Source organism: Puma concolor, chromosome C2 (genome assembly GCF_028749965.1).
Source record: "Puma concolor isolate L17-30 chromosome C2, mPumCon1.1.hap2, whole genome shotgun sequence".
Taxonomy (NCBI): domain Eukaryota; kingdom Metazoa; phylum Chordata; class Mammalia; order Carnivora; family Felidae; genus Puma; species Puma concolor.
In genome coordinates, this window is record NC_141675.1 from 155,805,585 (window position 1) to 155,826,338 (window position 20,754).

The following is a 20,754-nucleotide window of genomic DNA, read 5'->3' on the forward strand; positions in this document are numbered from 1 at the left end:
AGGTGTTTCCAGTAGACACAGCAAGGCTTCTTTTTTTTTTTTTTTTTAAAGTTTTATCTATTTATTTTGAGAGAGAAAGTGTGAGCAAGGGAGGGGCAGAGAGAGAGAGAGAGAGAGAGAGAGATAGAGAGACCCAAGCAGGCTCCACACGGTCAGCACAGAGGCCGATGTAGGGCTCGAATTCACGAACCATGAGATCGTGACCTGAGCGGAAGTCAGATGCTTAATCACTGAGCCACCCAGGCGCCCCAAGGTTTATTTATTTACTTTTTTAAGTAAGAACGACCTCAGGAGTACCTACTGGAATTTCCAAATCAATTCAGGACCACAAGTCTCCAGATCTCTTCAGTCGGACACCTTATTCCCTTTCTCCCATGCTCTATTTCCTGGTTTGCCTGGGGAGCTTTTAAAACCAGCCGTTCCGGAGGCCGGCCCCAAACTAACTGCGGGGTGGGATCCCGCAGGTGCCTCACGGAGCAGCCAGGCTTGGTGCGCAGGAACCAGTGCTCGGGGCCGCCCGGGGGCTGGGTAGGAATAAAGCTGGAGACCTGTCTACAAGCCCGTCCATCCAGGAGTGAAGCTCTGTTAGGGTGAGGAGTGCAAGGAGGTAGAAGTAGAGATAAGGAGGCAGACAGCACCTTCCAGAAGGGTGGCTGCACTGCACGGGGAGGGAGATAAGCCAGCAGCCTTCACAAGTGGGGTCAAGATGGGTTTTACCAAAAGGGAAGTGGGGGCTGTCTGCATGTTTGTAAGTTTCTGAGAAGGAACCATGAGGCAGACAGAAAAGGAAACCACAGGATACTAAAGAGATGAGCTGATAAGATTCCCCTGGGCTGTAGGGGGTTGGCGTCTTGCTCCGTCTGGGAGGCCCTGGGAGAGACACAGGAACGGGCCCTTTGATTCTCCGAGTATGGTCTGACCCTTTCAGAGGGCCCTTTAGCTCAACGCTATTTTCATGATGACAGTAAAGTGTTACTTGTCTTTCTTACTTTCCTTCGGTTCTGTAGGCTGGGTGGAATTTTCCAGAGGTTTCCGAATGGACGGAATGCAGAAGGGTATATGAGAATCCAGCTGCCTCCCGTTAAGCCAGATAAAGAGACTTGCAAAAATGCAAAATAATCATTCTTCTCACTTTTTGAAAAAGTTAGTTTTCGTTAAAATGGTATTTGATGGGGGCACCTTGGGTGGCTCAGTCGGTAAAAGTGTCCGACTTCGGCTCAGGTCATGATCTCAGAGTCCGTGGGTTCGAGCCCTGCGTGGGGCTCTGTGCTGACAGCTCGGAGCCTGGAGCCCGCTTTGGATTCTGTGTCTCCCTCTCTCTCTGTCCCTCCCCTGCTCACACTGTCTCTCTCTCTCAAAAATAAATATAAAAAAAAAATTAATGTTATTTTATGTTGTTGTATAATGGGTTTGTTACATTATTTTTAAAGCGCATTATTACATATTGTTAACATTTGTTTTAATTCCTAATTTGGTAACTATTGATAGGTATGATCTACGTAAACAAAAGTTCCTGGGGTGCCTGCCTGGCTCAGGCCGGGGAGCGTGCCACTCCTGATCTCCAGGTTGTTGAGTTCGAGCCCCACAACTCGAGATGGTCCAGAGATTACTTAAAATATAAAAATAAAATCTTAAAAGATTTTATTTTTAAGCAATCTCTACACCCAGTGTGGGGCTCGAACTCACAACCCCCAGGTCAAGGGTCGTATGCTCCACTGACTGAGCCAGCCAGGTGCCCCTAGGGTCCTTAGTTTTTAACGGAGTAAGAGGGTCCTCAGACCCAAAAGTGTGAGAATTGTTGGCGTAGAAGGAGCTCAGAGTTAGTGCTGAGAACCAATGAACGTCAACAAACACATCGGTGACAATCTTCGTGACCAAGCAACACGTATTCCTGGAAGGAATCCTCGGTTGGCTCCTTGGGCAGGAGGGCAAGACCCTTTCTCACCCTCAGCTGGGCCACGCATTTCTGGGTGAGGACGTTTGCTCTTTGCAAGGAGGGGTGGGCCAGTCTCACTCATAGGCCTCGGTTTCCCCATGCGGACCCAGAAAGTGTGGCTGAAATGGTGGCTCTTACAGAGATTCTTGGGGAATGCTGGGGTGCTGCAGGGGGTGTGAGGGGTCCACCTTCTCCCTGCCGCTCACCAATGCTTTGGGACACAGCTTCTTTCTTAGAGAAGGGCTTCGGGGAGTGTATAAAGAACCCCTAATTAGCTCCGGAATGACAGGCCTGCCACATAAGGTTCCAGGGAGAACACCTGGGAGGTAAAACTATTGTTTCCCAGACCCAGGCTGCACCCTCGTTGTGAGCAGGGGTCGGGTCAAGAACTGCAAGACCATTCTTAACAGAGACGGCCATGGGGACAGTCATCAGATGCCGTCACTTCAGCCCTATTCGTTTCTGAGAAGACAGCTCCAGCGTCCATGAAAACTGCATGAGGTCCCCTGTGACCAGATCTTAATGCGTCTGTTTCCCGTAAACTTAAACTGGCGTTTTCAAAGTGAAAAGCTCATGAATGCTCACACTAGGCGGGGGCCGGACGGAGTCCCACAAAGGACACACCTTAATTAGACTTGATTTTCAAAATTTTCCCTGGTGGTTTTTAATAATGAGAGCAAATGTCTCTGATGTTGAACTTCCAGTCAGGTAGCCCCTATGCCAACGTCCTTAATAAATTGCATGTGCTTTTTTTTTTTTTTTTTTCCCCAAGGTTGTGTTCTTCCGACAACTGTCTGCACTTCTTTTTGGACCCCCTCAAGACTGGACACCAAGGAGTATAAATAATCATTCTTTAAAAATTATACTTCGTCTACAACCTTGAATTCGAAATGTGAATATATGAATATAATAGCTCTGGAATTACTATGCAGATTTATGGGGATATCAATTTAGGTTATATCACAGGCCCTACCAGGCCTTTCTTTTTTGAGGCTGGGGATTTGTTAAAGTTGGGATACAGTCTGGGGAAAATGTGATTTTTATACGCACAACCGAAGATCTCTGACATATGGGTCTCTTGCAGAGCGAGACCTGATTCTAAAATCGAGAAGACAGGAATAAAAATCAAATCTTGGATAGAAGTAGCTGGAAATTACAGCGAGGAGCGAAGCTTTGCTCCAACCTTCCCACTGTTTGAAGACGGGCTTGTTTGTTTTTTAAAACAGCCAGCATATTTCAGCTGGAGGAGGTAGAAAAGATTCGCCTGCTCCTTGTTTCAGTGGAAATCAATGGACCTTAGTTTGTGTAACTGTTCCACCCCCCCCCCCCACCCCCCGCGTTTAGTACCTAAAATAAAATAACCCTCGTTGCTGGCACTGCTGAGCCCCTTCTTTGGTCTTGGTGTCTGCGGCTAAACAAGTATTAATTAGATAATCCGCCGGGAGCTGGCGGAGGGGGAAGCGGAGGGTTAAAAGGCAACGTGCAGCCTTGGCGGCCCTGATTTTTGCATCGTGACTGCAACTCGCTTGGTGGACTGAGGGAGTCCTGGGGGAGGTGAGGGAGCAGCTCCCGCCAGCTTCCCATCTGCATTACGGACAAGCGTGGGGCGGAGAAGCCCAAGCTCAAAGCCAGAAGCGGACACCACCTCCCGGGCGGTGACGGTGGGCGCCAGGGGGAGCCGAGGCTCGGGCAGCCAGCAGAGGCATCCAAGCCCCATCCCCTCCACCCCCAAGATTTCTAGGGAGAAGTCTCCAAAGCTCTCGCGTCCTCCCTGCCTCCCCCACCCCCGCCTCCACTCAGATTTCTTCCAAATCTGCCGGGGGGCCGAAGTGGGGACAAGGAAGCGGGAGTGAGCAGGCATGGGGGTGGGGATGGGGGTGGGTGTTCAGCGCACGGAAAATGCCCAGAGAGGCAGCCAGACTCCGCCGGCTGAAGTGCGGCGGGGAGGAACTTGGCGAGGGGAGGCGCTGACTCCTGGTGACGCTCGCGGCTCTTTGACGATTCCCCACTCTCCTCTCTGACCCTCCACTCACCCCCCCCCGCCCCTGCGGGGCCCCCTCGCGCGCGGGGTCCCGGGGCCAGTTCAGGCCCTTGCTGCCCCTTTAAGGGTTCCCGAAACTTTCCCCCTGGTATCAGATGAGCCTCGTCACATCCGTTGGCCGTAGCAGCGGGGCGCGTTCCGAGGAAATTCGGGACTCGAGTTTCCCGGGGAAGAGGCGCGGCCCGAGACGAGCGAGGGCGGGCGGGGCGCGCCCGGGGCGCTCCAGCGGACCCCGCGCTCCGCCGTGACCTTGGCCGCGGGGGAGGGGCCCGGCCCCTGCGGGGCAGCCGCCGCCCGCCAGAGGGGGCAGCGGCGACCAACTTGCTCAAGTTGGCGGCGCGGGCTGGGGCGGCTCCGGCTCCGGCGCCTCCTCCCGCTCCTGCAGTCCTCCTCCCGCGGTGCTCCTCCCAGCCGCCGCCGCCGCCGCCGCCGCCGCCGCCCGCCCGCCCCGTGCGCGCCCGGCCCTGCCCGCAGCCCCGCGCCGAACCTCCGAGCCGCCGCCGCCGCCGCCACCGCCGGACGGGACGGGCCGGGCCGCGCGCGCCCCCCGGGCCCCGCCGCGGGCATGGGCGCGCAGGCCCGGGCGCTGCTGCTGCCGCTGCTGGCCCACTGGCTCCTGCGCGCAGCCCCGGCGCCGGCCCCCGCACCCCTCACGCTGCCCCTCCGCGTGGCCGCGCCCACCCCCGGGCCCGGGACCCCCGCCGCGCCCCGCGCCGCGCCCGGAGCCGACGGCCTGGCGCTCGCCCTGGAGCCCGCCGGCGGCGCGGCCAACTTCTTGGCCATGGTGGACAACCTGCAGGGGGACTCCGGCCGCGGCTACTACCTGGAGATGCTGATCGGGACCCCCCCGCAGAAGGTAGGTTGGTGGGCGCTCGCCCGCTCCCCACCGCCCCTGCGGTCCCCCAGGCTGCAGCCGCGGGTTTCCCGGGGGGCCCGTGGGGGGGTGGGGCGGGGGGCGCCCGGCGGTGCCCGCGCGCGGTTTAGCGTCGCCCCCGACCGCACGCCGGCAGGGCAGAGCTGGGGGGCGGGGCGGGACGCCGAGGGGCCCCCGCCGGGCCGGGAGCGGGGCGCGCGCCCTGGGGACGCGGGGCGCCCGGGCGTCCTGCCCCGGGGCGCTGCCGAGGGCGTGCGCGAGTGTTTCAGAACTTGTGCGTCCTCCGCTCCGAGCCGCCGGGCGGCGAGCGCCTCTAAGGGGCAGCCCTCCTGGCGAGCGGGGAGCCGGCGCCGTGGGCCTCGGGCGCGATGCCGAGGCCGCCAAGGGGCTCACTTCGGGTTCCTCTTCTGCTGCTCACGATCCCCCCACCCCCATGCTGTCTCATGGCCACGGGAGCCCGTGGCCGGCCCCGGCGGCGCAGCGCTGGGGGAGAAGGATGTGTGCGTGCGCCCGGCGGAGGGGGCCGCGTGGCCGCGTCCCTCTCCCGGAGTTGGCTCGTCGGCGTGCTCTCGCCGGTCCGGCCGCCCAGCCTCTCTGCACCGAGCCCGGCGTCCGCACACGTGGCTGCCGAATGTATGAAAACGCAGTCGGGCGCCTGCGGAGCAAACAGGGGCTGAGCCAGGCTGCCGGGGACCGAGTGGCCTCCCGAGGACAAAATAAAAATAAAACCAAGCGGCATTCTTTTTCTCTTAATCTGATTTTCATTTATTAGCACTTTTTTTTTTTTTTTTTTTTTTTTTTTGTAACGAGAACCCAGTGGCCCCAGGCTCGGTAATCTGAAGAACAGGAAAATTTCAGGAGTCGAGTTGGCTCTCCTCCTCCTAACACATTACCTAATCCAAGTGTGATGTGAAGTCAGGTTTTTCTTATCAATTGAGTACAGTCTCAAGATACTTTATTTTTATTTTTAACGTTGTCATTTGGGTTTTAATTCAGCTATGATTCCCCCATAAATAGAACATACTCATGACTTGGGTGTAATTCTAATTAAATTATTCAAGACTTTTCTGAAGAGGAAAGATGCGCCATGCTAATTCTTTTAAAAAAAGAAACTCTGCAGAATAACTTCTATACTTGCTTAATTAGTTTAAAAAAAAAACAAAACCCTTCAGAAATGTGTTCAGCTCAAAACTTTGACTCTGCTTTTTGCCTTTCATCTAAGTGGTGGCTCCCGGGGTGGATGGTGGGGAGGGAGGAGGGGGAAGGAGTCAGCTGAGGAAGCTTAACTTGACCGCGGAGGCTGGTGCTGGTCAAAGCCACCACGTGAATACTCCAGCTGGTAGTGGGAACTTTGTACTTTTCTGCCTTCCCAAGATTTCACAAGATATTGACGATCAACCTCTTTTGTGGCCTAAGGATGATGTTTTGGGACCGGAAATGACTCTCCTCTTGGGAATGTGTGCCTTGAGGGCAAGAGCTCCTGTTAATTTTTTGAGTGGAAAGGAATTCTTTGTACTGAAGTAAAGATGAGGGCCGTTTGGGTGCTGTGATAAAAGGGGGTTTGAAGTCTGCCTCCGGCCAGAGAGAAGGGGGATGGGGGAGAAAAAAAAGTCTCAAGAAAAGCTTAAAAAAAAAAAAAAGCTTTCTCTGGGGCTCTCACAACAAAAACTTTCATAAATGATAGCTTTTCTTTATTAATTAATGCAGTGACCTTTCCTTTATTTTATTATTTTTTTAAGTAAGCTCTGGGTCCAACGTGAGCCTTGCACTCACAACCCCGAGGTCAAGAGTCGCATGCTCTGTAGGCTGAGCCAGCCAGGCGCCCCGGTGACCTTTACTTTAAAATGATGAGGTTTAAATAACAGGAATGTATTGAATGCTTCGTGTTTGTATCCTTACCTTGGCCAAGGAAGTAGTTCATTCAAGGTTATGTCTCAGTTAAAGATTAGCATGTTTCCAGGGAAGGCTGTTTTTAACAATCCAGATTTAATTTTTACATTTGACGGGGAATGAAATATTCTGTTCCTCCTTCTTGGCCTGATTTAGTAATAAGCTGTTTTATAGCAACATCCGTGTGTACGATCTTCCCAAATGCCTACTATAGGTGTTAGTGACAAGTGCACTGGGATTCATTTCTTCCCTGTCTCCTCCCGAAATGTCTCTGGCCACCAGCAGGGTGTTTGCAGCAGGCCCTGGGGTGACTTCTGAACTTGGAGTGAGGTTTCCTGCTCTATTAATGGCCAAGAGTTATGCATTTATTCTCTGCTGATCCTCCTAAGCCTAAAATAAAACTTGCTTAGGTGGAGAGAAAAATGAAATTGTAAATTCAAGCATTAAATAACCAAGAATTTTTGGAGAAGTAACAGTCGCAGATCGTTCGGAGGGCTCCCCTCGTGGCAAGCAGCCTGCTGCGTGTCTCACGGGTGCTCTCCTTGGGGGTTCTCACAACCACCTCCCAGTTCTGATACCCATTTAGGGGATGGGGCAACAAACCTGAGGAGGTTGAATGGCTGGCCCAGGGGACGGGACAAGAAAGAGAGCCAGAAATCGGGCCCAGGTGGCTGGAGTCCAGAAGCCGAGTTCTGAACCACTGGGCCCCTGCCTACCTGCTCCCTTTCCTTCCCGCCTCCTTTATTTTACTTTTCCCTTTTTCAAGTTTGTTTATTTTTGAGAGAGAGCAGGGGAGGGGCAAAGAGGGAGGGAGAGAGAGAGAATCTGGGCTGACAGCACAGAGCCCAACTCACAAACTGTGAGATCCTGACCTGAGCCGAAAAAGCAAGAGCCAGACGCTCAACAGACAGAGGCACCCAGGCACCCCTCCGTTTCCCTTTAAAAAGAAAAATTTGGCCTCCAGGTACCCTCTCTGTCCAGCCAGAGGTCCCTGGACCTTAAACCCCAAGGTGTCAGGGACTTAATAACGTGACCAAAGAGGGACTCCAACCCCTGCGGCCCCTTCGTCCTTTCCCTTCCTTCAGGGGCGACATGATGAAGAGTTGGACCCAGGTGTGCCTGGGGGAGAGCCACAGGTCAACAGGAACCAGAGCCACGCAGGTCCCTGCTCTCCCAAGGAAGAGCCAACTGTTGGACACGCGCACACGTGCTCGGTCCCCGCATGCCTTAATCAAGAACTGGGGGGGTCTGTCGTTCTGCCTGATACTCTTCAAGACATCACGGGCATCTGCCCCGAAGCCCGTGGGAGAGCAGGACCACGTGGGCATGGGGATGCGGGCCAGGTGTTGGATACCATCATGTGACCTCGTTCGAACAGTAGAGAACCCGCCTCTGCTTGAACCATACGGTTTGGTCGTATTAATAACAATAATGGCATGCTAAAATGATAATTATAGCAATTTCCATTATTTAAACAAACCAAAAAAAGGCTTCCATGCTGACACGATAAACCCACTGGAAATGCTAGGGGGTCTGCAGCTCTGTACCTGGTAATGGCCTCAAAAGGCCTCGGGGTTTCTGTTGAAGGATTGTTCTGTCCTCTCTCCACCAATAGGGATGAAACAGACAGAAATACGATCTTCATACTTAACCATTCGAATGTAAAGAGCTACAAAATTATTTTGGGGACTCCCATTTTAATCACGGCATGTTGGCTTATCACTTCTTAGTACACAATTGTTTGGAAGACTTTGGATTGAAAATATGTGCCAAGGATATGCAGTTTAGGAGTTTGTCTTTTTTGGAACAAGCAGTCCAGTGTCCCTGAATTACATTAAGCCTCACTGCAGGCAAGGCTGGAAACAGGGCACCGAGAATAAGTGTTGTTGTTTTTTTTAATGTTTATCTATTTTTTAGAGAGACGGAGAGAGAGAGAGAGAGAGAGCATGTGTTCGTGCGTGCAGAGAATAGGGCAAAGAGAGAGAGAGAGACAGAAATCCAAGCAGGCTCTGAGCTCAGGCTCTGAGCTGTCAGCGTAGAGCCTGACACGGGGCTCAAACCCACAAACCGGGAGATCATGACCTGAGCCGAAATGAAGAGTCGGACGCTTAACCCACTGAGCCGCCCCGGCGTCCCCCGAGAATACATTTGCTGGAACACAATGAGATGGTAAATATTACGGACAATGACGTGTCTGGGGTTAAAAGAACAAGAAAGTCAAGGCTAGGTTCCCACCAGCTTCTGTGAGTGGAAGGCGCCAGCTCCTAAGCTCTAGAGAAAGAATTAAGATCCAAGTCCTCCTGCGGAAGATGGAAAGGCCAGGCCGAGACATCTGCGCAAAGCACCTTAGAGGGACCGTCTGAGAAGTCGCTAGCAACCGTTAATATTAATAGCTAACCTTTATTTCAGGCTCGCTGGATGTTGGGCCCCACGCTAAGCATTTTGCACAGGTCACCTCCTCTAATCCTGCAAACAGCCCTGCGAAGGGCGGGTAAGTGACTTGACTTAGTAGTTTTCAGATGGAGAGAGCGAGATCCCGAGAGGCCCAGCAATCTGTCCGTGGTCCCACTGGTGAGAGGCCCAGCTGGGGTATCGATCCGTGGGGTCTGCCCAGCTCTCCGGGCCACTACCCCTCTTTTGCATCTGGACTTTCAAAAAAATACCCATTTTAATTTACCCGTGGATGACCTGGGTTTTGCGGGGAGCCTCCAGGACGCCGTGGCATCACACACTCGTGACCGAGGACAGGCGATCGGCCGCCCTGGGCTGCCCTGCTCTTATCGGTTGGCGATCTTTTGAGTTCTTAGTTTTCTGCAGCTGCTGTGACAAATGGCCGCAAACTAGGTGACTTTAAACAGCAGAAATACATTTGCTCACTGCTCTGGAGGGCGGCCATCCGGAATCAAGGTGTCGCCAGGATCCCGTTCCCTCTCCTGCCTCCCCCAGCAGCCAGCCTCTGCCTCTGTCTTCACAGGAAATCCCCCGCCGTGTATGTCTCTGTGTCCAAATTTGCTGCTTCTTAGAATGACACCGGTCATTGCATTAGGGTTCACCCTGATCCGGTCTGACCTCATCTTAGTTTCTTCACATCTGTAAAGACAGGCGCCAGGGGTTAGGATTTCTACATAATTTTTGTGGGGGAAATCGACTGAGCCACCCAGGCGCCCCAGTGGGACACGAGTTTTAATCCAGAAGTTCATTCTGAGGTTGTCCTTCTGTGTATTTTCTTTCATTCTATCCCATGTTTCAGTTGCCAATAATTTTTTTTTTATGTATTTATTTATTTTTAAGTGTTCATTTATTTTTGAGAGAGAGACAGAGTGTAAGCGGGGAAGGGGCAGAGAGAGAGGGAGACACAGAATCCGAAGCAGACTCCGGGCTCTGAGCTGCCAGCACAGAGCCCGACGCGGGACTCAAACTCATGAGCTGTGAGATCATGACCTGAGCCGAAGTCTGAGGCCCAACTGACTGAGCCACCCAGGTGCCCCAGGACTCAACATGTTTTTTAAACATTTCTTGTCACGTTGCACAAATTCTCGAGTTGCCAGAATCATTGCCTAACTTGAGCAAAGTCCATTTGTGTAAGCTCGGATCACTGGTATTTTAAATACCTATGACTAAGAAATACTCATGTTGGGAACAACAAAGATGTAAAAGGCTTGAAAGCTTGTATTTCATCTTTTAAAGACTATAAGGCATCTGTCACCCTTCTTTATTGAACATATCTGATACAGAATACACACCTTTCACTTGTAGTACTCCTATCTGTCATATCTAGCCCTGTCTCAACTTCTGACTTCCTTTGTTGCAGATAGGTGAGCTTAACCTCCTTTGGGCTTCCTGCTTCTTCCTGGAATGATTGCTGGCGTCTCCTAACTAAAACTTGAAAAGGGGAGGTTTAAGGTTAGCTCGCGAGATGAGTGATTTCTCCACGGTGGTAGTCCATGCTGTGTTGAACCCGAGGACAGGAGTTTCAAGGTGGTGGCTTTTTCCCTTCCCTGTGGTGCCTGGCAGCCCTTGGGTTTATTTTATATCACAGACACGGTATGAGCAGGTCAAGCCTTTGGCCCGGGTTTCGGGGTCCACCTAGGCTGAGGGTGGGGGTTGGTGGGCGCTGACTTTTGCCCCAGCCCCGGGCAGAGTGCAGCAGGAGTAGCTGGTGCGTCCATTGTGATGATGTTAGAAATAAGCCCACCGACCCAATCAGAGGAGGGATGCGGAGACTCAAGCACAGTGAAGCGAGGCTTTAATCAACATTCTTGCAAGAGCAGGTGTCTGACGGACAGGCACACTCAGGGCAGTTACAGCAGACAATTTATCTCCTCGCGTGCAAGTCCCTCCCCTGGTTCCTCATTGGCTGAGCACTACAGAAGTGAGTCCCTCCCCCTGGTTCCTCCTTGGCTGAGCACTACGGGGGTTACAGCCTTACCGGGAAGTCGCCTATGCCCACCGAAAGCCAAAAGTGGTCTGGTTGGAACAAACGTACATTCCTTGAGGTGACACAGAGACTTTCAGTCCCTCCTCCCTTTGTTCTTTGGTGCATGCTCATTGCAAAGCCCCCGAAAATAAGCCCATGAGACAGAGAAGGGAAGAAGAACCAGGAAGTGAAATGTCTAAGGGTTTGGGACTCCATTGTGGGGGGGGGGGTTGTACATATTTCCAATAGGTTATAAACCTACTATTTAGACAGCACGGCATTTATTTGGTATTTCTTTAAAAAATTTTTTTAAGTTTATTTATTTAGACAGAGAGATAAGAGAGAGACTGGGCAAGGGGCAGAGAGTGAGAGAGAGAGAATCCCAAGCAGGTTCTACACTGTCAGTGCTAAACCCAATGCGGGGCTTCAACTCACAAACCGTGAGATCATGACCCGAGCAGAAATCAAGAGTCAGAAGGTGCTTAACCGACTGAGCCACCCAGGTGTCCCTTGGTATTTCTAACAGTGAATCCTCTCCCTTCTCACAACGATGGGCACTTCTGTCTCCAACCCAAGAGCCTCCTTGTATGACCAGCAGTGAGGCCTCTACTCAAACACTTGGCTCCATTGCCGTATGCCGTGGATTCCTCCGCTCACTCTGTTCTGCTTGCCCAGCCTGGGTTCGATGTTGACAGCGGGGCTCATCGTATACTAGTGACCGTGGATACTACCTGGAAGCAGAATGGCTGTGAGGCAGGTGGATGGCCCCGCTTAGCTTCTGTGACGTCGTGTGTGCGTATTTGCAGGTAGAGTGTAAGGGTGTGTGCCCGTATTCTGAGCTCCTTTCCTGAGCCGTGGAGAACTGGTGTGTGATGCGTGGCTGGATTGGCCACCCCTTGGGGGCCCTTTGTCCTCTTCTGGCCCAAACGGAAGATTTGATTATTTATTTATTTATTATTTATTTTATTTTATTTTTTTTTGCCCATTGCTATTTGGTAGCTTTTTTCGCCCCTGGGATCCCCAAAGAGGACAAAATGCTCCTGGCTTGCTGGTGTAACCACATTCAAGACACTCAACTAGGAGGTTTGTTTATGAGTTCGTGCACACCAGCCAGCACCGGTCACAGGTTGGACGTTTTGGGATCTTTATTATATGGCACGTCATATACCTGTACCTGATAATACACAATCTCAGCACTGCCGTTTTAGGAAGATAGAGAGCACTGTCTGAAGAGTAAAGCGGTGCTGCCCTGGGCCAGCTTCATCATTCCAGGGAGCCGTAAAGGGCGGTGGGAAACTTCTCTCCTTCCAGCACCACGATTTATACCTGGCTTCGCTAAGGCCAGGCTCGCGCTCCCCAGTGCCAGGAGCGCCTCCAAAGCGCAGGCGCACTGAATAAGTGGCCTTATTGGCGGTATGTGGGGGGACTGCTTCAGTTTGCCAGCCCCGCAACCCACCCCAGAAACAAACAAAAAGTCAGCCCACAAGCCAGGCCCTCAGAAAGTGGTGCCGTGCAGGAAAACGGGGGAAGGTACTGAATCAAAAAGTTTTCCCGGGAGCAGAGAGGTTAGGACAGCCAGGACCCTGGTGAGAAGACAAGCTCCTCGGGGAAGGTAAGTGTGGATTCCAGAAGCCTCCGTGGGCATCCAGAGCCCTTTCCGCTACATCAGGCCGCGCCCGGAAACCATAAGCTTTTTCCAGCCAGACAGGCCCCTGGGGAGCCGGCAGAGCTGTGCAGTCATTGGGAAGCAGGTGTTTGGGTGCTGACCGTAGAGGTGCTGCTTGCCAAGTGCTGGTGTGGGAGAACCTCTCAGAGCCTCAGTTTCTTCATCTGTAAATTCGACCCGGTGACTTGAGATCCCTTCAGAGGCTCTAACACGCAGCGTTTACAATCTGTTTTAGTTCTGAGCGCTCGCGAAAGCTCTAATATTCAGCTGTGTGCAGTCACCCGGGCATCTGTTAAAATGCAGAATCTGGCTCCGCACCCTGGGGGGAGGGGAGGGCACGGGTCACAGGTCACAGCTGGCGGGGAGGGACTAAGAGTGCCTGGTAGGGCTGGGTCGAAGTAGTTTCCCAGGACCCAGCCCCGGTGTACTGGGTGAGTCCTCTGCATTTTGCCCTGTTCCCCTGGTCCCCTTAAGCAGGCACTCGGCCCCAGCCCGGGGACGCTGTTTGCGAGCAGGACAGAGGCCAGATTCTCCTCTGCGTGGTGGTTGTCTGCGTGGAACCTGGCGTGAGTAGCTTTTTCCATCTTCCTAAATGTTATTTGGTCAGTGTCTCCTCTGCGGGTTCAGCAACCTCAAGCAGACTGCCTTCCAGAAGCTTCTTTGTGTTTGGCAGGTTGGAAACGAGGAGAACGTTTTCTCCAGGGACCGTGCTCTCACGGCACGAGTGCTGACGGTGTCCTTTTTAACTTTTCAGTCTGTCACGGGGCAATAATTTGTAAAGCGATAAAAATGAGTTAGTAGGAAAACAAAATGGAAATTAAAAAGTGTGTAAATACAAGCGCTCCTTTTTCAGTTCCTGGGTGCAGCAGACATCCGGTTTCCTGGTTGGGCTGATGTCTGTTTCAAGGCTTCCTCTCCCATCCTGTGGCTGCCTCGTTGCCGATCAGCCCTAACTGTTGGGCTTGTGGATCGGGCAGTCTGGGGAGGCCAGACTTCTCACTGATACACGTGTTCTAGAAAGCTTGCTCTGTAAGACGCGGGGCAAGTCAGAAGTTATTAGAAATGGTTCCAGCCACTGATTTTGTTTTGCTGTCCCTCCCTTTAGTGGGACGGTGGTTATTTTTGCTAAAGTGGAAAGGGAATATGGTGGTGCTGGTTTCTGTGCTTCCCAGCCCCTCTCCAGTGGGGGTGGGAAGAGAGCTTTTACACCGGCAGCAAATAGGTCTAACCCAGAGGTTTTCTCTCCCAGGATGTTGTGCCTTCTCGGGGACATTGGGCACGGTCTTGAGATGTTTTTTGGTTGTTACAACTTGGGTGGTGCCACTGGCATCCGGTGGAAGCCAGGGACGCTGTTGAACATCCTGCAAGGAAGGCACGGGACGGCTCCCCATGGCAGATGATGGTCTGGTCTGAACTGTCACCGATGCCAAGGGTGAGAAATCTTGGTAACTCGGCCTGCCACCCGTGCCGGCCTGGGAGCAGTGAGGGGAGAATGCCCTCGAGAAGCATCTGCCGTGGGCACGAGCCAGCAGTGGCTGCTCGTGACGCCTGTGGACCTCCCCTGATCTTCAAAGCCCTGTCTTGTTCCAGCACTGCGGGTCTCCTCCTTGGGCACATTTATTGAGTGACTACTGTGTGCCAGGCCCTGTTCTTCGGGTGGGGCGGGGGGGGGGGGAGTGCAGTTTGGCTGCGGCCAGCAGCGTGGGAAGACGTGGAGGGAACCAGGTGAGGCCAGGCAGGCAAAGGCAAGGGCTGTGCACTGGACAGCGAATGCACGTGGGCCCTGGGTGCTGCCGACGGATGCATCGGCCTTGGGAGTAGCTCATCTTTCCTCTATTTTCTTTTTTTAATTTTTTTAATGTTGGTTTATTTTTGAGAGAGAGACCAACAGAGCATGAGTGGGGGTGGGGCAGAGAGAGAGGGACACACAGAATCCGAAGCAGACTCCAGGCTCCGAGCTGTCAGAGCCTGACGCGGGGCTCGAACCCACGAACTGTGAGATCATGACCTGAGCCGAAGTCCGGCACTTAATCGACTGAGCCACCCAGGCACCCCCATCTTTCCTCTATTTTAAAATTGCGCTTTGGGGTTAGATTTTATTAGAACAGAGTCCTTAGAGAGGCAGTGTGTGTGTGTGTGTGTGTGTATGCGTGCGTGTGTGTGTGTGCGCGCGCGCGCGCGCGCGAGCGTAGGGAGTGAAGAGTGGGTGGGGCGAGCTAACCATGGTTAGCCAGGAATTTCTGAATTAAAAAAGAAAATTACGGGGGCGCCTCGGTGGCTTGGTCAGTTACGCATCCGACTCTTGATTTCAGCGCAGGTCATGATCTCACGGTTCGTGGGGAGCCCCGCGTCTGGCTCTGCGCTGACAGCACAGAGCCTGCTTGGGATCCCCCCCTCTCCTCCCTCTCTCTCCCTCCCTCCGCCCCTCCCCTACTTGTATGCTCTCCCTCAAAATAAATAAATAAAACTTAGAAAACAAAATTAAAAAAAGAAAGGAAAATGACGCTCAGTGTGCCCAAGGGAGGTGGGACGCCAGACGACCGTTGCTTGTTTTCTAACAGTGCCTTCGGTCAGGTTCCCCAGGGACAGAAGGAGCTAAGCGTGTGGATGGGTGCTGTATTTGGCAGGTGATCCCGGGATTCATGTGTAGAGGGTGGGGGAGGGGAGAAGGGAAGGGGAGCGTGCGGGGAGAGGTTGCAGGTGTGGGCAGCGGTACACGAGCCCCCTGAGGGTCTCTGAGAGGATGCCCAATGGACTAGGGGTCCCCCTCCCCCCACCCCACCCCTGCTCCTGCAGGTGTGTGCCCAAGGCTGCTCCAGAGTGGGCGAACCAATGGCTAACCTTTGGCATTTGTGGTCCTACAGCTGGTTAGAGAAGGCCACCAGGCGGTCACAGGGGCCGCGCACTTGGGGCTTTGAGGGTCAGATACACGGAACAGTTGGCTCAGCATGGGGTTTGCTGCGGCCGCTGCAGCCCTCCCGCTGGAGCTGTGGCTGGCACCAGTTAGGCTTATATCTGGGCAAGGAAAGAAGGAATACGTTCCGTCACTGAATGTACTTGAGGGCATCATTTCGGCCTTTCACAAAGCAGTTTGGAAACGCTGCTTTAAAATCCTAACTTCCTAAAGCGCTCTAGAATCTAACTCACGGAAGCCTCTGTGAGTCAGTCCAGAGTGTGCTTCTCATTGAGACGCGTACTTTGAACTTTTTTCCAGAAGAGGAGGATGTGATGTGTGGGCACTGAGCAAGGGAGAATGCTTGGTGGGGGGGGGGGGGGAGGGCAAAGGGAGATGATGTTTTGAGGTTAAAAACAACCACAAAACCTCCTTTGAAGGTCGAGTGCTCTGAACCCGAGACTTCCAACACTTTTGCATGCCAGGTGCCTTGCGATGTCTGAAGGCAGTGAAGCAAGGGATACAGGACAGGGTCAGGTCCCAGACACCCTGACACTCTCGTGAAATCCACAAGCTTACGGAAGCCTAAGGATTTATCATCCCAGCTGTGCGCTTATAGTGTATATAACACCAATTAAAAAAAATTTTTTTAACGTTTATTCATTTTTGAAAGACAGAGACAGAGCTCGAGCAGAGACGGGGCAGAGAGAGAGGAAGACACAGATTCCAAAGCAGGCTCCAGGCTCTGAGCTTTTCAGTACAGGGCCTGATGCGGGGCTTGAACTCGTGAACGGTGAGATCATGACCTGAGCTGAAGTCAGACTCTTAACCAACTGAGCCACCCACCCAGGTGCCCCAACACCAATTCTTTTTTCCTTTTTTTTTTTTTAAGTTTATTTATTTATTTTGAGGGGTGGGGGAGGCAGGCAAGCAGGGGAGGGGCAGAGAGAGAATCCCAAGCAGGCTTCGCGCTGCCAGTGCAGAGCCCGACGCGGGGCTCGAACCCACAAACTGTGAGCTCATGACCCGAGCTGAAATCAAGAGTCGGGCTCCACTGAGCCACCCAGGCACCCTGTCTGACACCAGTCCTTGAATGTATGCTCATTTCAGAAATACCTAAGATATGTTCTGTCGCCCTAAAATCTGTAGACATATGTGCATTTTGGCTCCTTACCCCTGCACGGGACCTGGTAGTTTCTGTGACCCCATCTGCCCCACCCAGATGGGAGAGACTGGTGGTCCTTGGGTGGGTGGGGTTGCAGGCCTCCTGCTGGGCTCTTTTTTTTTTTTAATTTTTTTTTTTTCAACGTTTATTTATTTTTGGGACAGAGAGAGACAGAGCATGAACGGGGGAGGGGCAGAGAGACAGGGAGACACAGAATCGGAAACAGGCTCCAGGCTCTGAGCCATCAGCCCAGAGCCCGACGCGGGGCTCGAACTCCCGGACCGCGAGATCGTGACCCGGCTGAAGTCGGACGGTCAACCGACTGCGCCACCCAGGCGCCCCCCTGCTGGGCTCTTTATAGAGGGCGGAGACCATCCCCACCTTCCCCTCCACCTCTGAGCTGGTGCCTCGCTGGCTCACTCACTAGGGGACCTGTTCATCCCAGTCCTGGGTTTTCTGTGAACACCAGCCTCGCTGTCCTGGGTTTGTGAGCCATGCCGCTGGCCGGACAAGTGAAACATCCTAGTGTTTGTGTTCAGGCCTCCAGGGAGGCCGGGGCCTGCCCAGCCTCAAATCTCAGCCTCACGCTCCACCCCAGCTCTGCCAGTGCCGTGCGTGGGGCTCCCAGTCAGCGGCACACATTTCCTGTGGCTGCTTGGGGGCCGGCCCCACCTCAGGTCCCCTCTGCCCACCCCCACCCCCCCCCCCCCCCCCCCCCCACCCCAGGAGTGAATACAGACCCAGCAGTTCTGGCCCCTCCAGCCGGACAGACAGTATCCCTCCACAACGTGCAGTGTCACCTTGCCTTCCACACGGATGCTGTTGCAGCTGTGGTTTGTGATTCTTTGTTTTTCTTTCTTTGAATGTTTGTTTATTTTTGACAGAGAGAGAGAGGGACAGAGCAGGAGCAGGGGAGGGGCAGACAGAGAGGGAGACACAGACTCGGAGGCAGGGCTCCAAGCTCTGGGCGGTCAGCACAGAGCCCGACGCGGAGCTCGAACCCACGAACCGTGAGATCATGACCTGAGCCGAAGTTGGACCCTCAACCGACTGAGCCCCCCCTAGGCACTCTGGTCTCTGATTCGTTGTAAGCGAACCATGTGTGAGATAGTGAGCTAAGGGAGATACCGGAAAAGCAGCGTTCTGAGGTCTGGTGGTCTGAAATTTCATGGCAGTGTGCCTTCGAATGGCTGTTTTTGTTGGTTGGTTGGTTTTTTAATGTTGGCCACGTGGTCTTTTCGGTCTGGAAGCTCAGGATGTGCAGTTCTGAGGGATTTTCTAGTAAAACGTCCGCTCTCTTTTTTGGGGGACCAAGAAGAGTTACCCAGATGTTGAACTTCTGGTTCCGTCTCCTGTCCCCATCCCTTGGTCTTTGCTTCTATGGCAGATTCACAGCTGCCACCTTCACTTTCACTTTCGAGAGCGCTTTCTTGTTCCTCTGAATGTTCCATTTCCTGCTTGTACTTTATTCTTGTTCCAAAACTGCATATCTGCTATTTCTCTGAGGAAATTACTGCGATTTTTTTTTTTTTTTTTTTTTTTTTGAATTTTCTTCCCGCTTCCTGCCTTTTCTCTGCTGCCCCTGAATCCTGCCCTTAGGGGCCTGGTCTGGTCTGTGTCACAGGCCACAGACTTTCTTTCCTCAGATGTCCGGGGAGTAGTGGCTGACTGTTCATATTTAAAAGGCAAGTGTTAGGAGCGCCTGGCTCAGTCGGTAGAGCATGTGACTCACGGTCTCAGGGTTGGGAGTTCAAGCCCCACGCTGGGCGTGGAGCCTACTTTAAAAAAGTAAATCATGTAGGGGCGCCTGGGGGGCTCAGTCGGTTGAGCGTCCGAATCGGACTCAGGTCATGATCTCCTGGTTCGTGGGTTTGAGCCCCGTGTCAGGCTCTGTGCCGACAGCTCAGGGCCTGGAGCCTGCTTCGGATTCTGTGTCTCCCTGTCTCTCTCTGCCCCTCCCCTGCTCACACTCTGTTTCTGTCTCTCTCTCTCTCTCTCAAGAATAAATAAAGATTAAAAAAAAATTTTTTTAAAGTAAATCAATTAAAGGGAAGCATTAAAAGACTGAAAGGAAGGCCGTGTGTGTGGACCGCGTATAGAGTGAGTTTTTGTTATTTACATGCGTGCCTACGTTTTGAAACATGGCGGTGACAGTGACCCTGTTACCTGACCAGTGAGCGATACTTTCACTTGGGTGGTCAGATCAGAACACCTTCCCAATCCTCTCCTCTCTGGCCTGCGGTGGCCTGTGTGACTCAGCCCCTAGTGGTGGACAGTGGGACGTAAATTGGGGTCTCCTGGAGGATTTCTGGGAAGCTTCTCCTGATTAGAACAATGGATGTGGCTGGGATTATAATTCCTGCTCCTTCCTGCCATTGATGAAGGTGAAAGCCTGTCAACAGGTAGCCAGCGTCTGACCTTGAGAGACAGGTTTGGGGGGAGCAGCAGAGATTTGACGCTGGTTTTCTGTGAGGTGTTGATCTAATACCAATTCTCTCTAGACACTTCTGGACGTGGAGAATAATCCCTACTTGTTTGAGCCGCTTGAAATCTAGTTTTTACTTGCAGCCAAAAACGTTCCAAATGATGTGCCATCAGAAGTTTTTGGGAAAAAAATAGCTTACTAATTAAAAAAAAAAAATACTTGACAGGCCCCTGGGTGGCTCAGCGGGTTGTGTCCCGACTCTTGATTTCAGCTCAGGTCATGATCCCAGGGTTGTGGGATCAAGCTGTGCTTTGGGCTCCACGCCAAGCATGGAGCCTGCTTAAGATATTCTCTCTCTCTCTCTCTCTCTCTCTCTCCCCCTCCCTCCTTCCCTCCCTCCCTCTGCCCCTCTCGCTTGCTTGTATGCTAAGATAAAAATTAAAAAATTACTTAATGCAATTTGTCATTCTTCTTAACCTCTCCCAAGAAGAGGAGGACAAGTCTAAAAAAGTCTTCTCCTTAATGTCTTTATTGCTGTTATTGGCAAGATGCTTAGGACCACCAGGAGGAGTGAGGGGGCGAGCGGACTAAGGCCCATGGGCCAAATACGCCTGTTTCTGTAAAGTTTTATTGGAATGCAGCCATATGGATTGTGGATTATGTGTTGTAAGTCGTCTCACCCTACAGTGGCAGAGTTGAGATGAGGGGGCCTAGGTGGCCAGCTGGCTGGCGGTGGTTTTGCTCACACCAGCAGGTGGGAGCTCTCTGTGTGGGTATGGGGGCGGGGGAGCTCCCGGCTCTCTGAGGATCCCACTGAATACCCCGCAGGATGAGAGTTGAAGGTGTAGACATCGGCCACCTCCACGATGTACCAGTCGTGAAGTCAGATGAACACGTTCTTCCCTCAACCCCCCTTTCCTTTGGCTCCAGTCCTGGGGAAATCACAGGCATTATTGTGAACCAGGTGGGGAAACAGAAGTACATCCAGTCATGCCTCCCCTTCCCCAGGGTGGATTTCTGAGCCTAAGGCGGGTCTACCATACTGGACGAGCTTGAGTTTTGTCCTTAGGGCTCGGCCGATCATGCCCGAAAATGAATGAATTCCCACAAAGCTTTTGGAAGAATGCAGCCTTTGCCCAAGACTTCATTCAAGGATGGGGAAGAACAAGTTTCAGAGCGTGTTTGAAGGCAGTCGTGTGACGACAACGTTCTACCAAAATATGACGCCATCATACAAAGGCTCTGGAGGGGGGTTGGGAAATGTCTCAGAATTATGTACGCATTTGCCCTTCGACTCACAAATTTGCTTCTGCGGGTTTACACAGGTTATGGGGGGAGGGCATGAAAAGCATCCCCCAAGGCTATGGTGATGTCACCTGCAGCCGCAAACCATTGGAGACAACCCGGATGTTTGTGGAAAGGGGACTCGAGGAGGGAAGCGTTGGTC

At 52.8% G+C, this 20,754-nt stretch overlaps 1 protein-coding gene across 1 annotated transcript in view; it reads left to right on the forward strand.

Annotated features, from left to right (window-relative positions):
* The first annotated feature begins 4,140 nt into the window (after positions 1-4,140).
* The window catches only part of BACE2 (beta-secretase 2), a 92,540-nt gene continuing 75,926 nt past the window's right edge, over positions 4,141-20,754 (forward strand). The window contains exon 1 of the mRNA XM_086676009.1: positions 4,141-4,833. Within this exon, the coding sequence (XP_086532135.1) occupies positions 4,543-4,833 (291 nt within the window). The 5' untranslated portion in view covers positions 4,141-4,542. The remainder of the gene's footprint in view (positions 4,834-20,754) is intronic.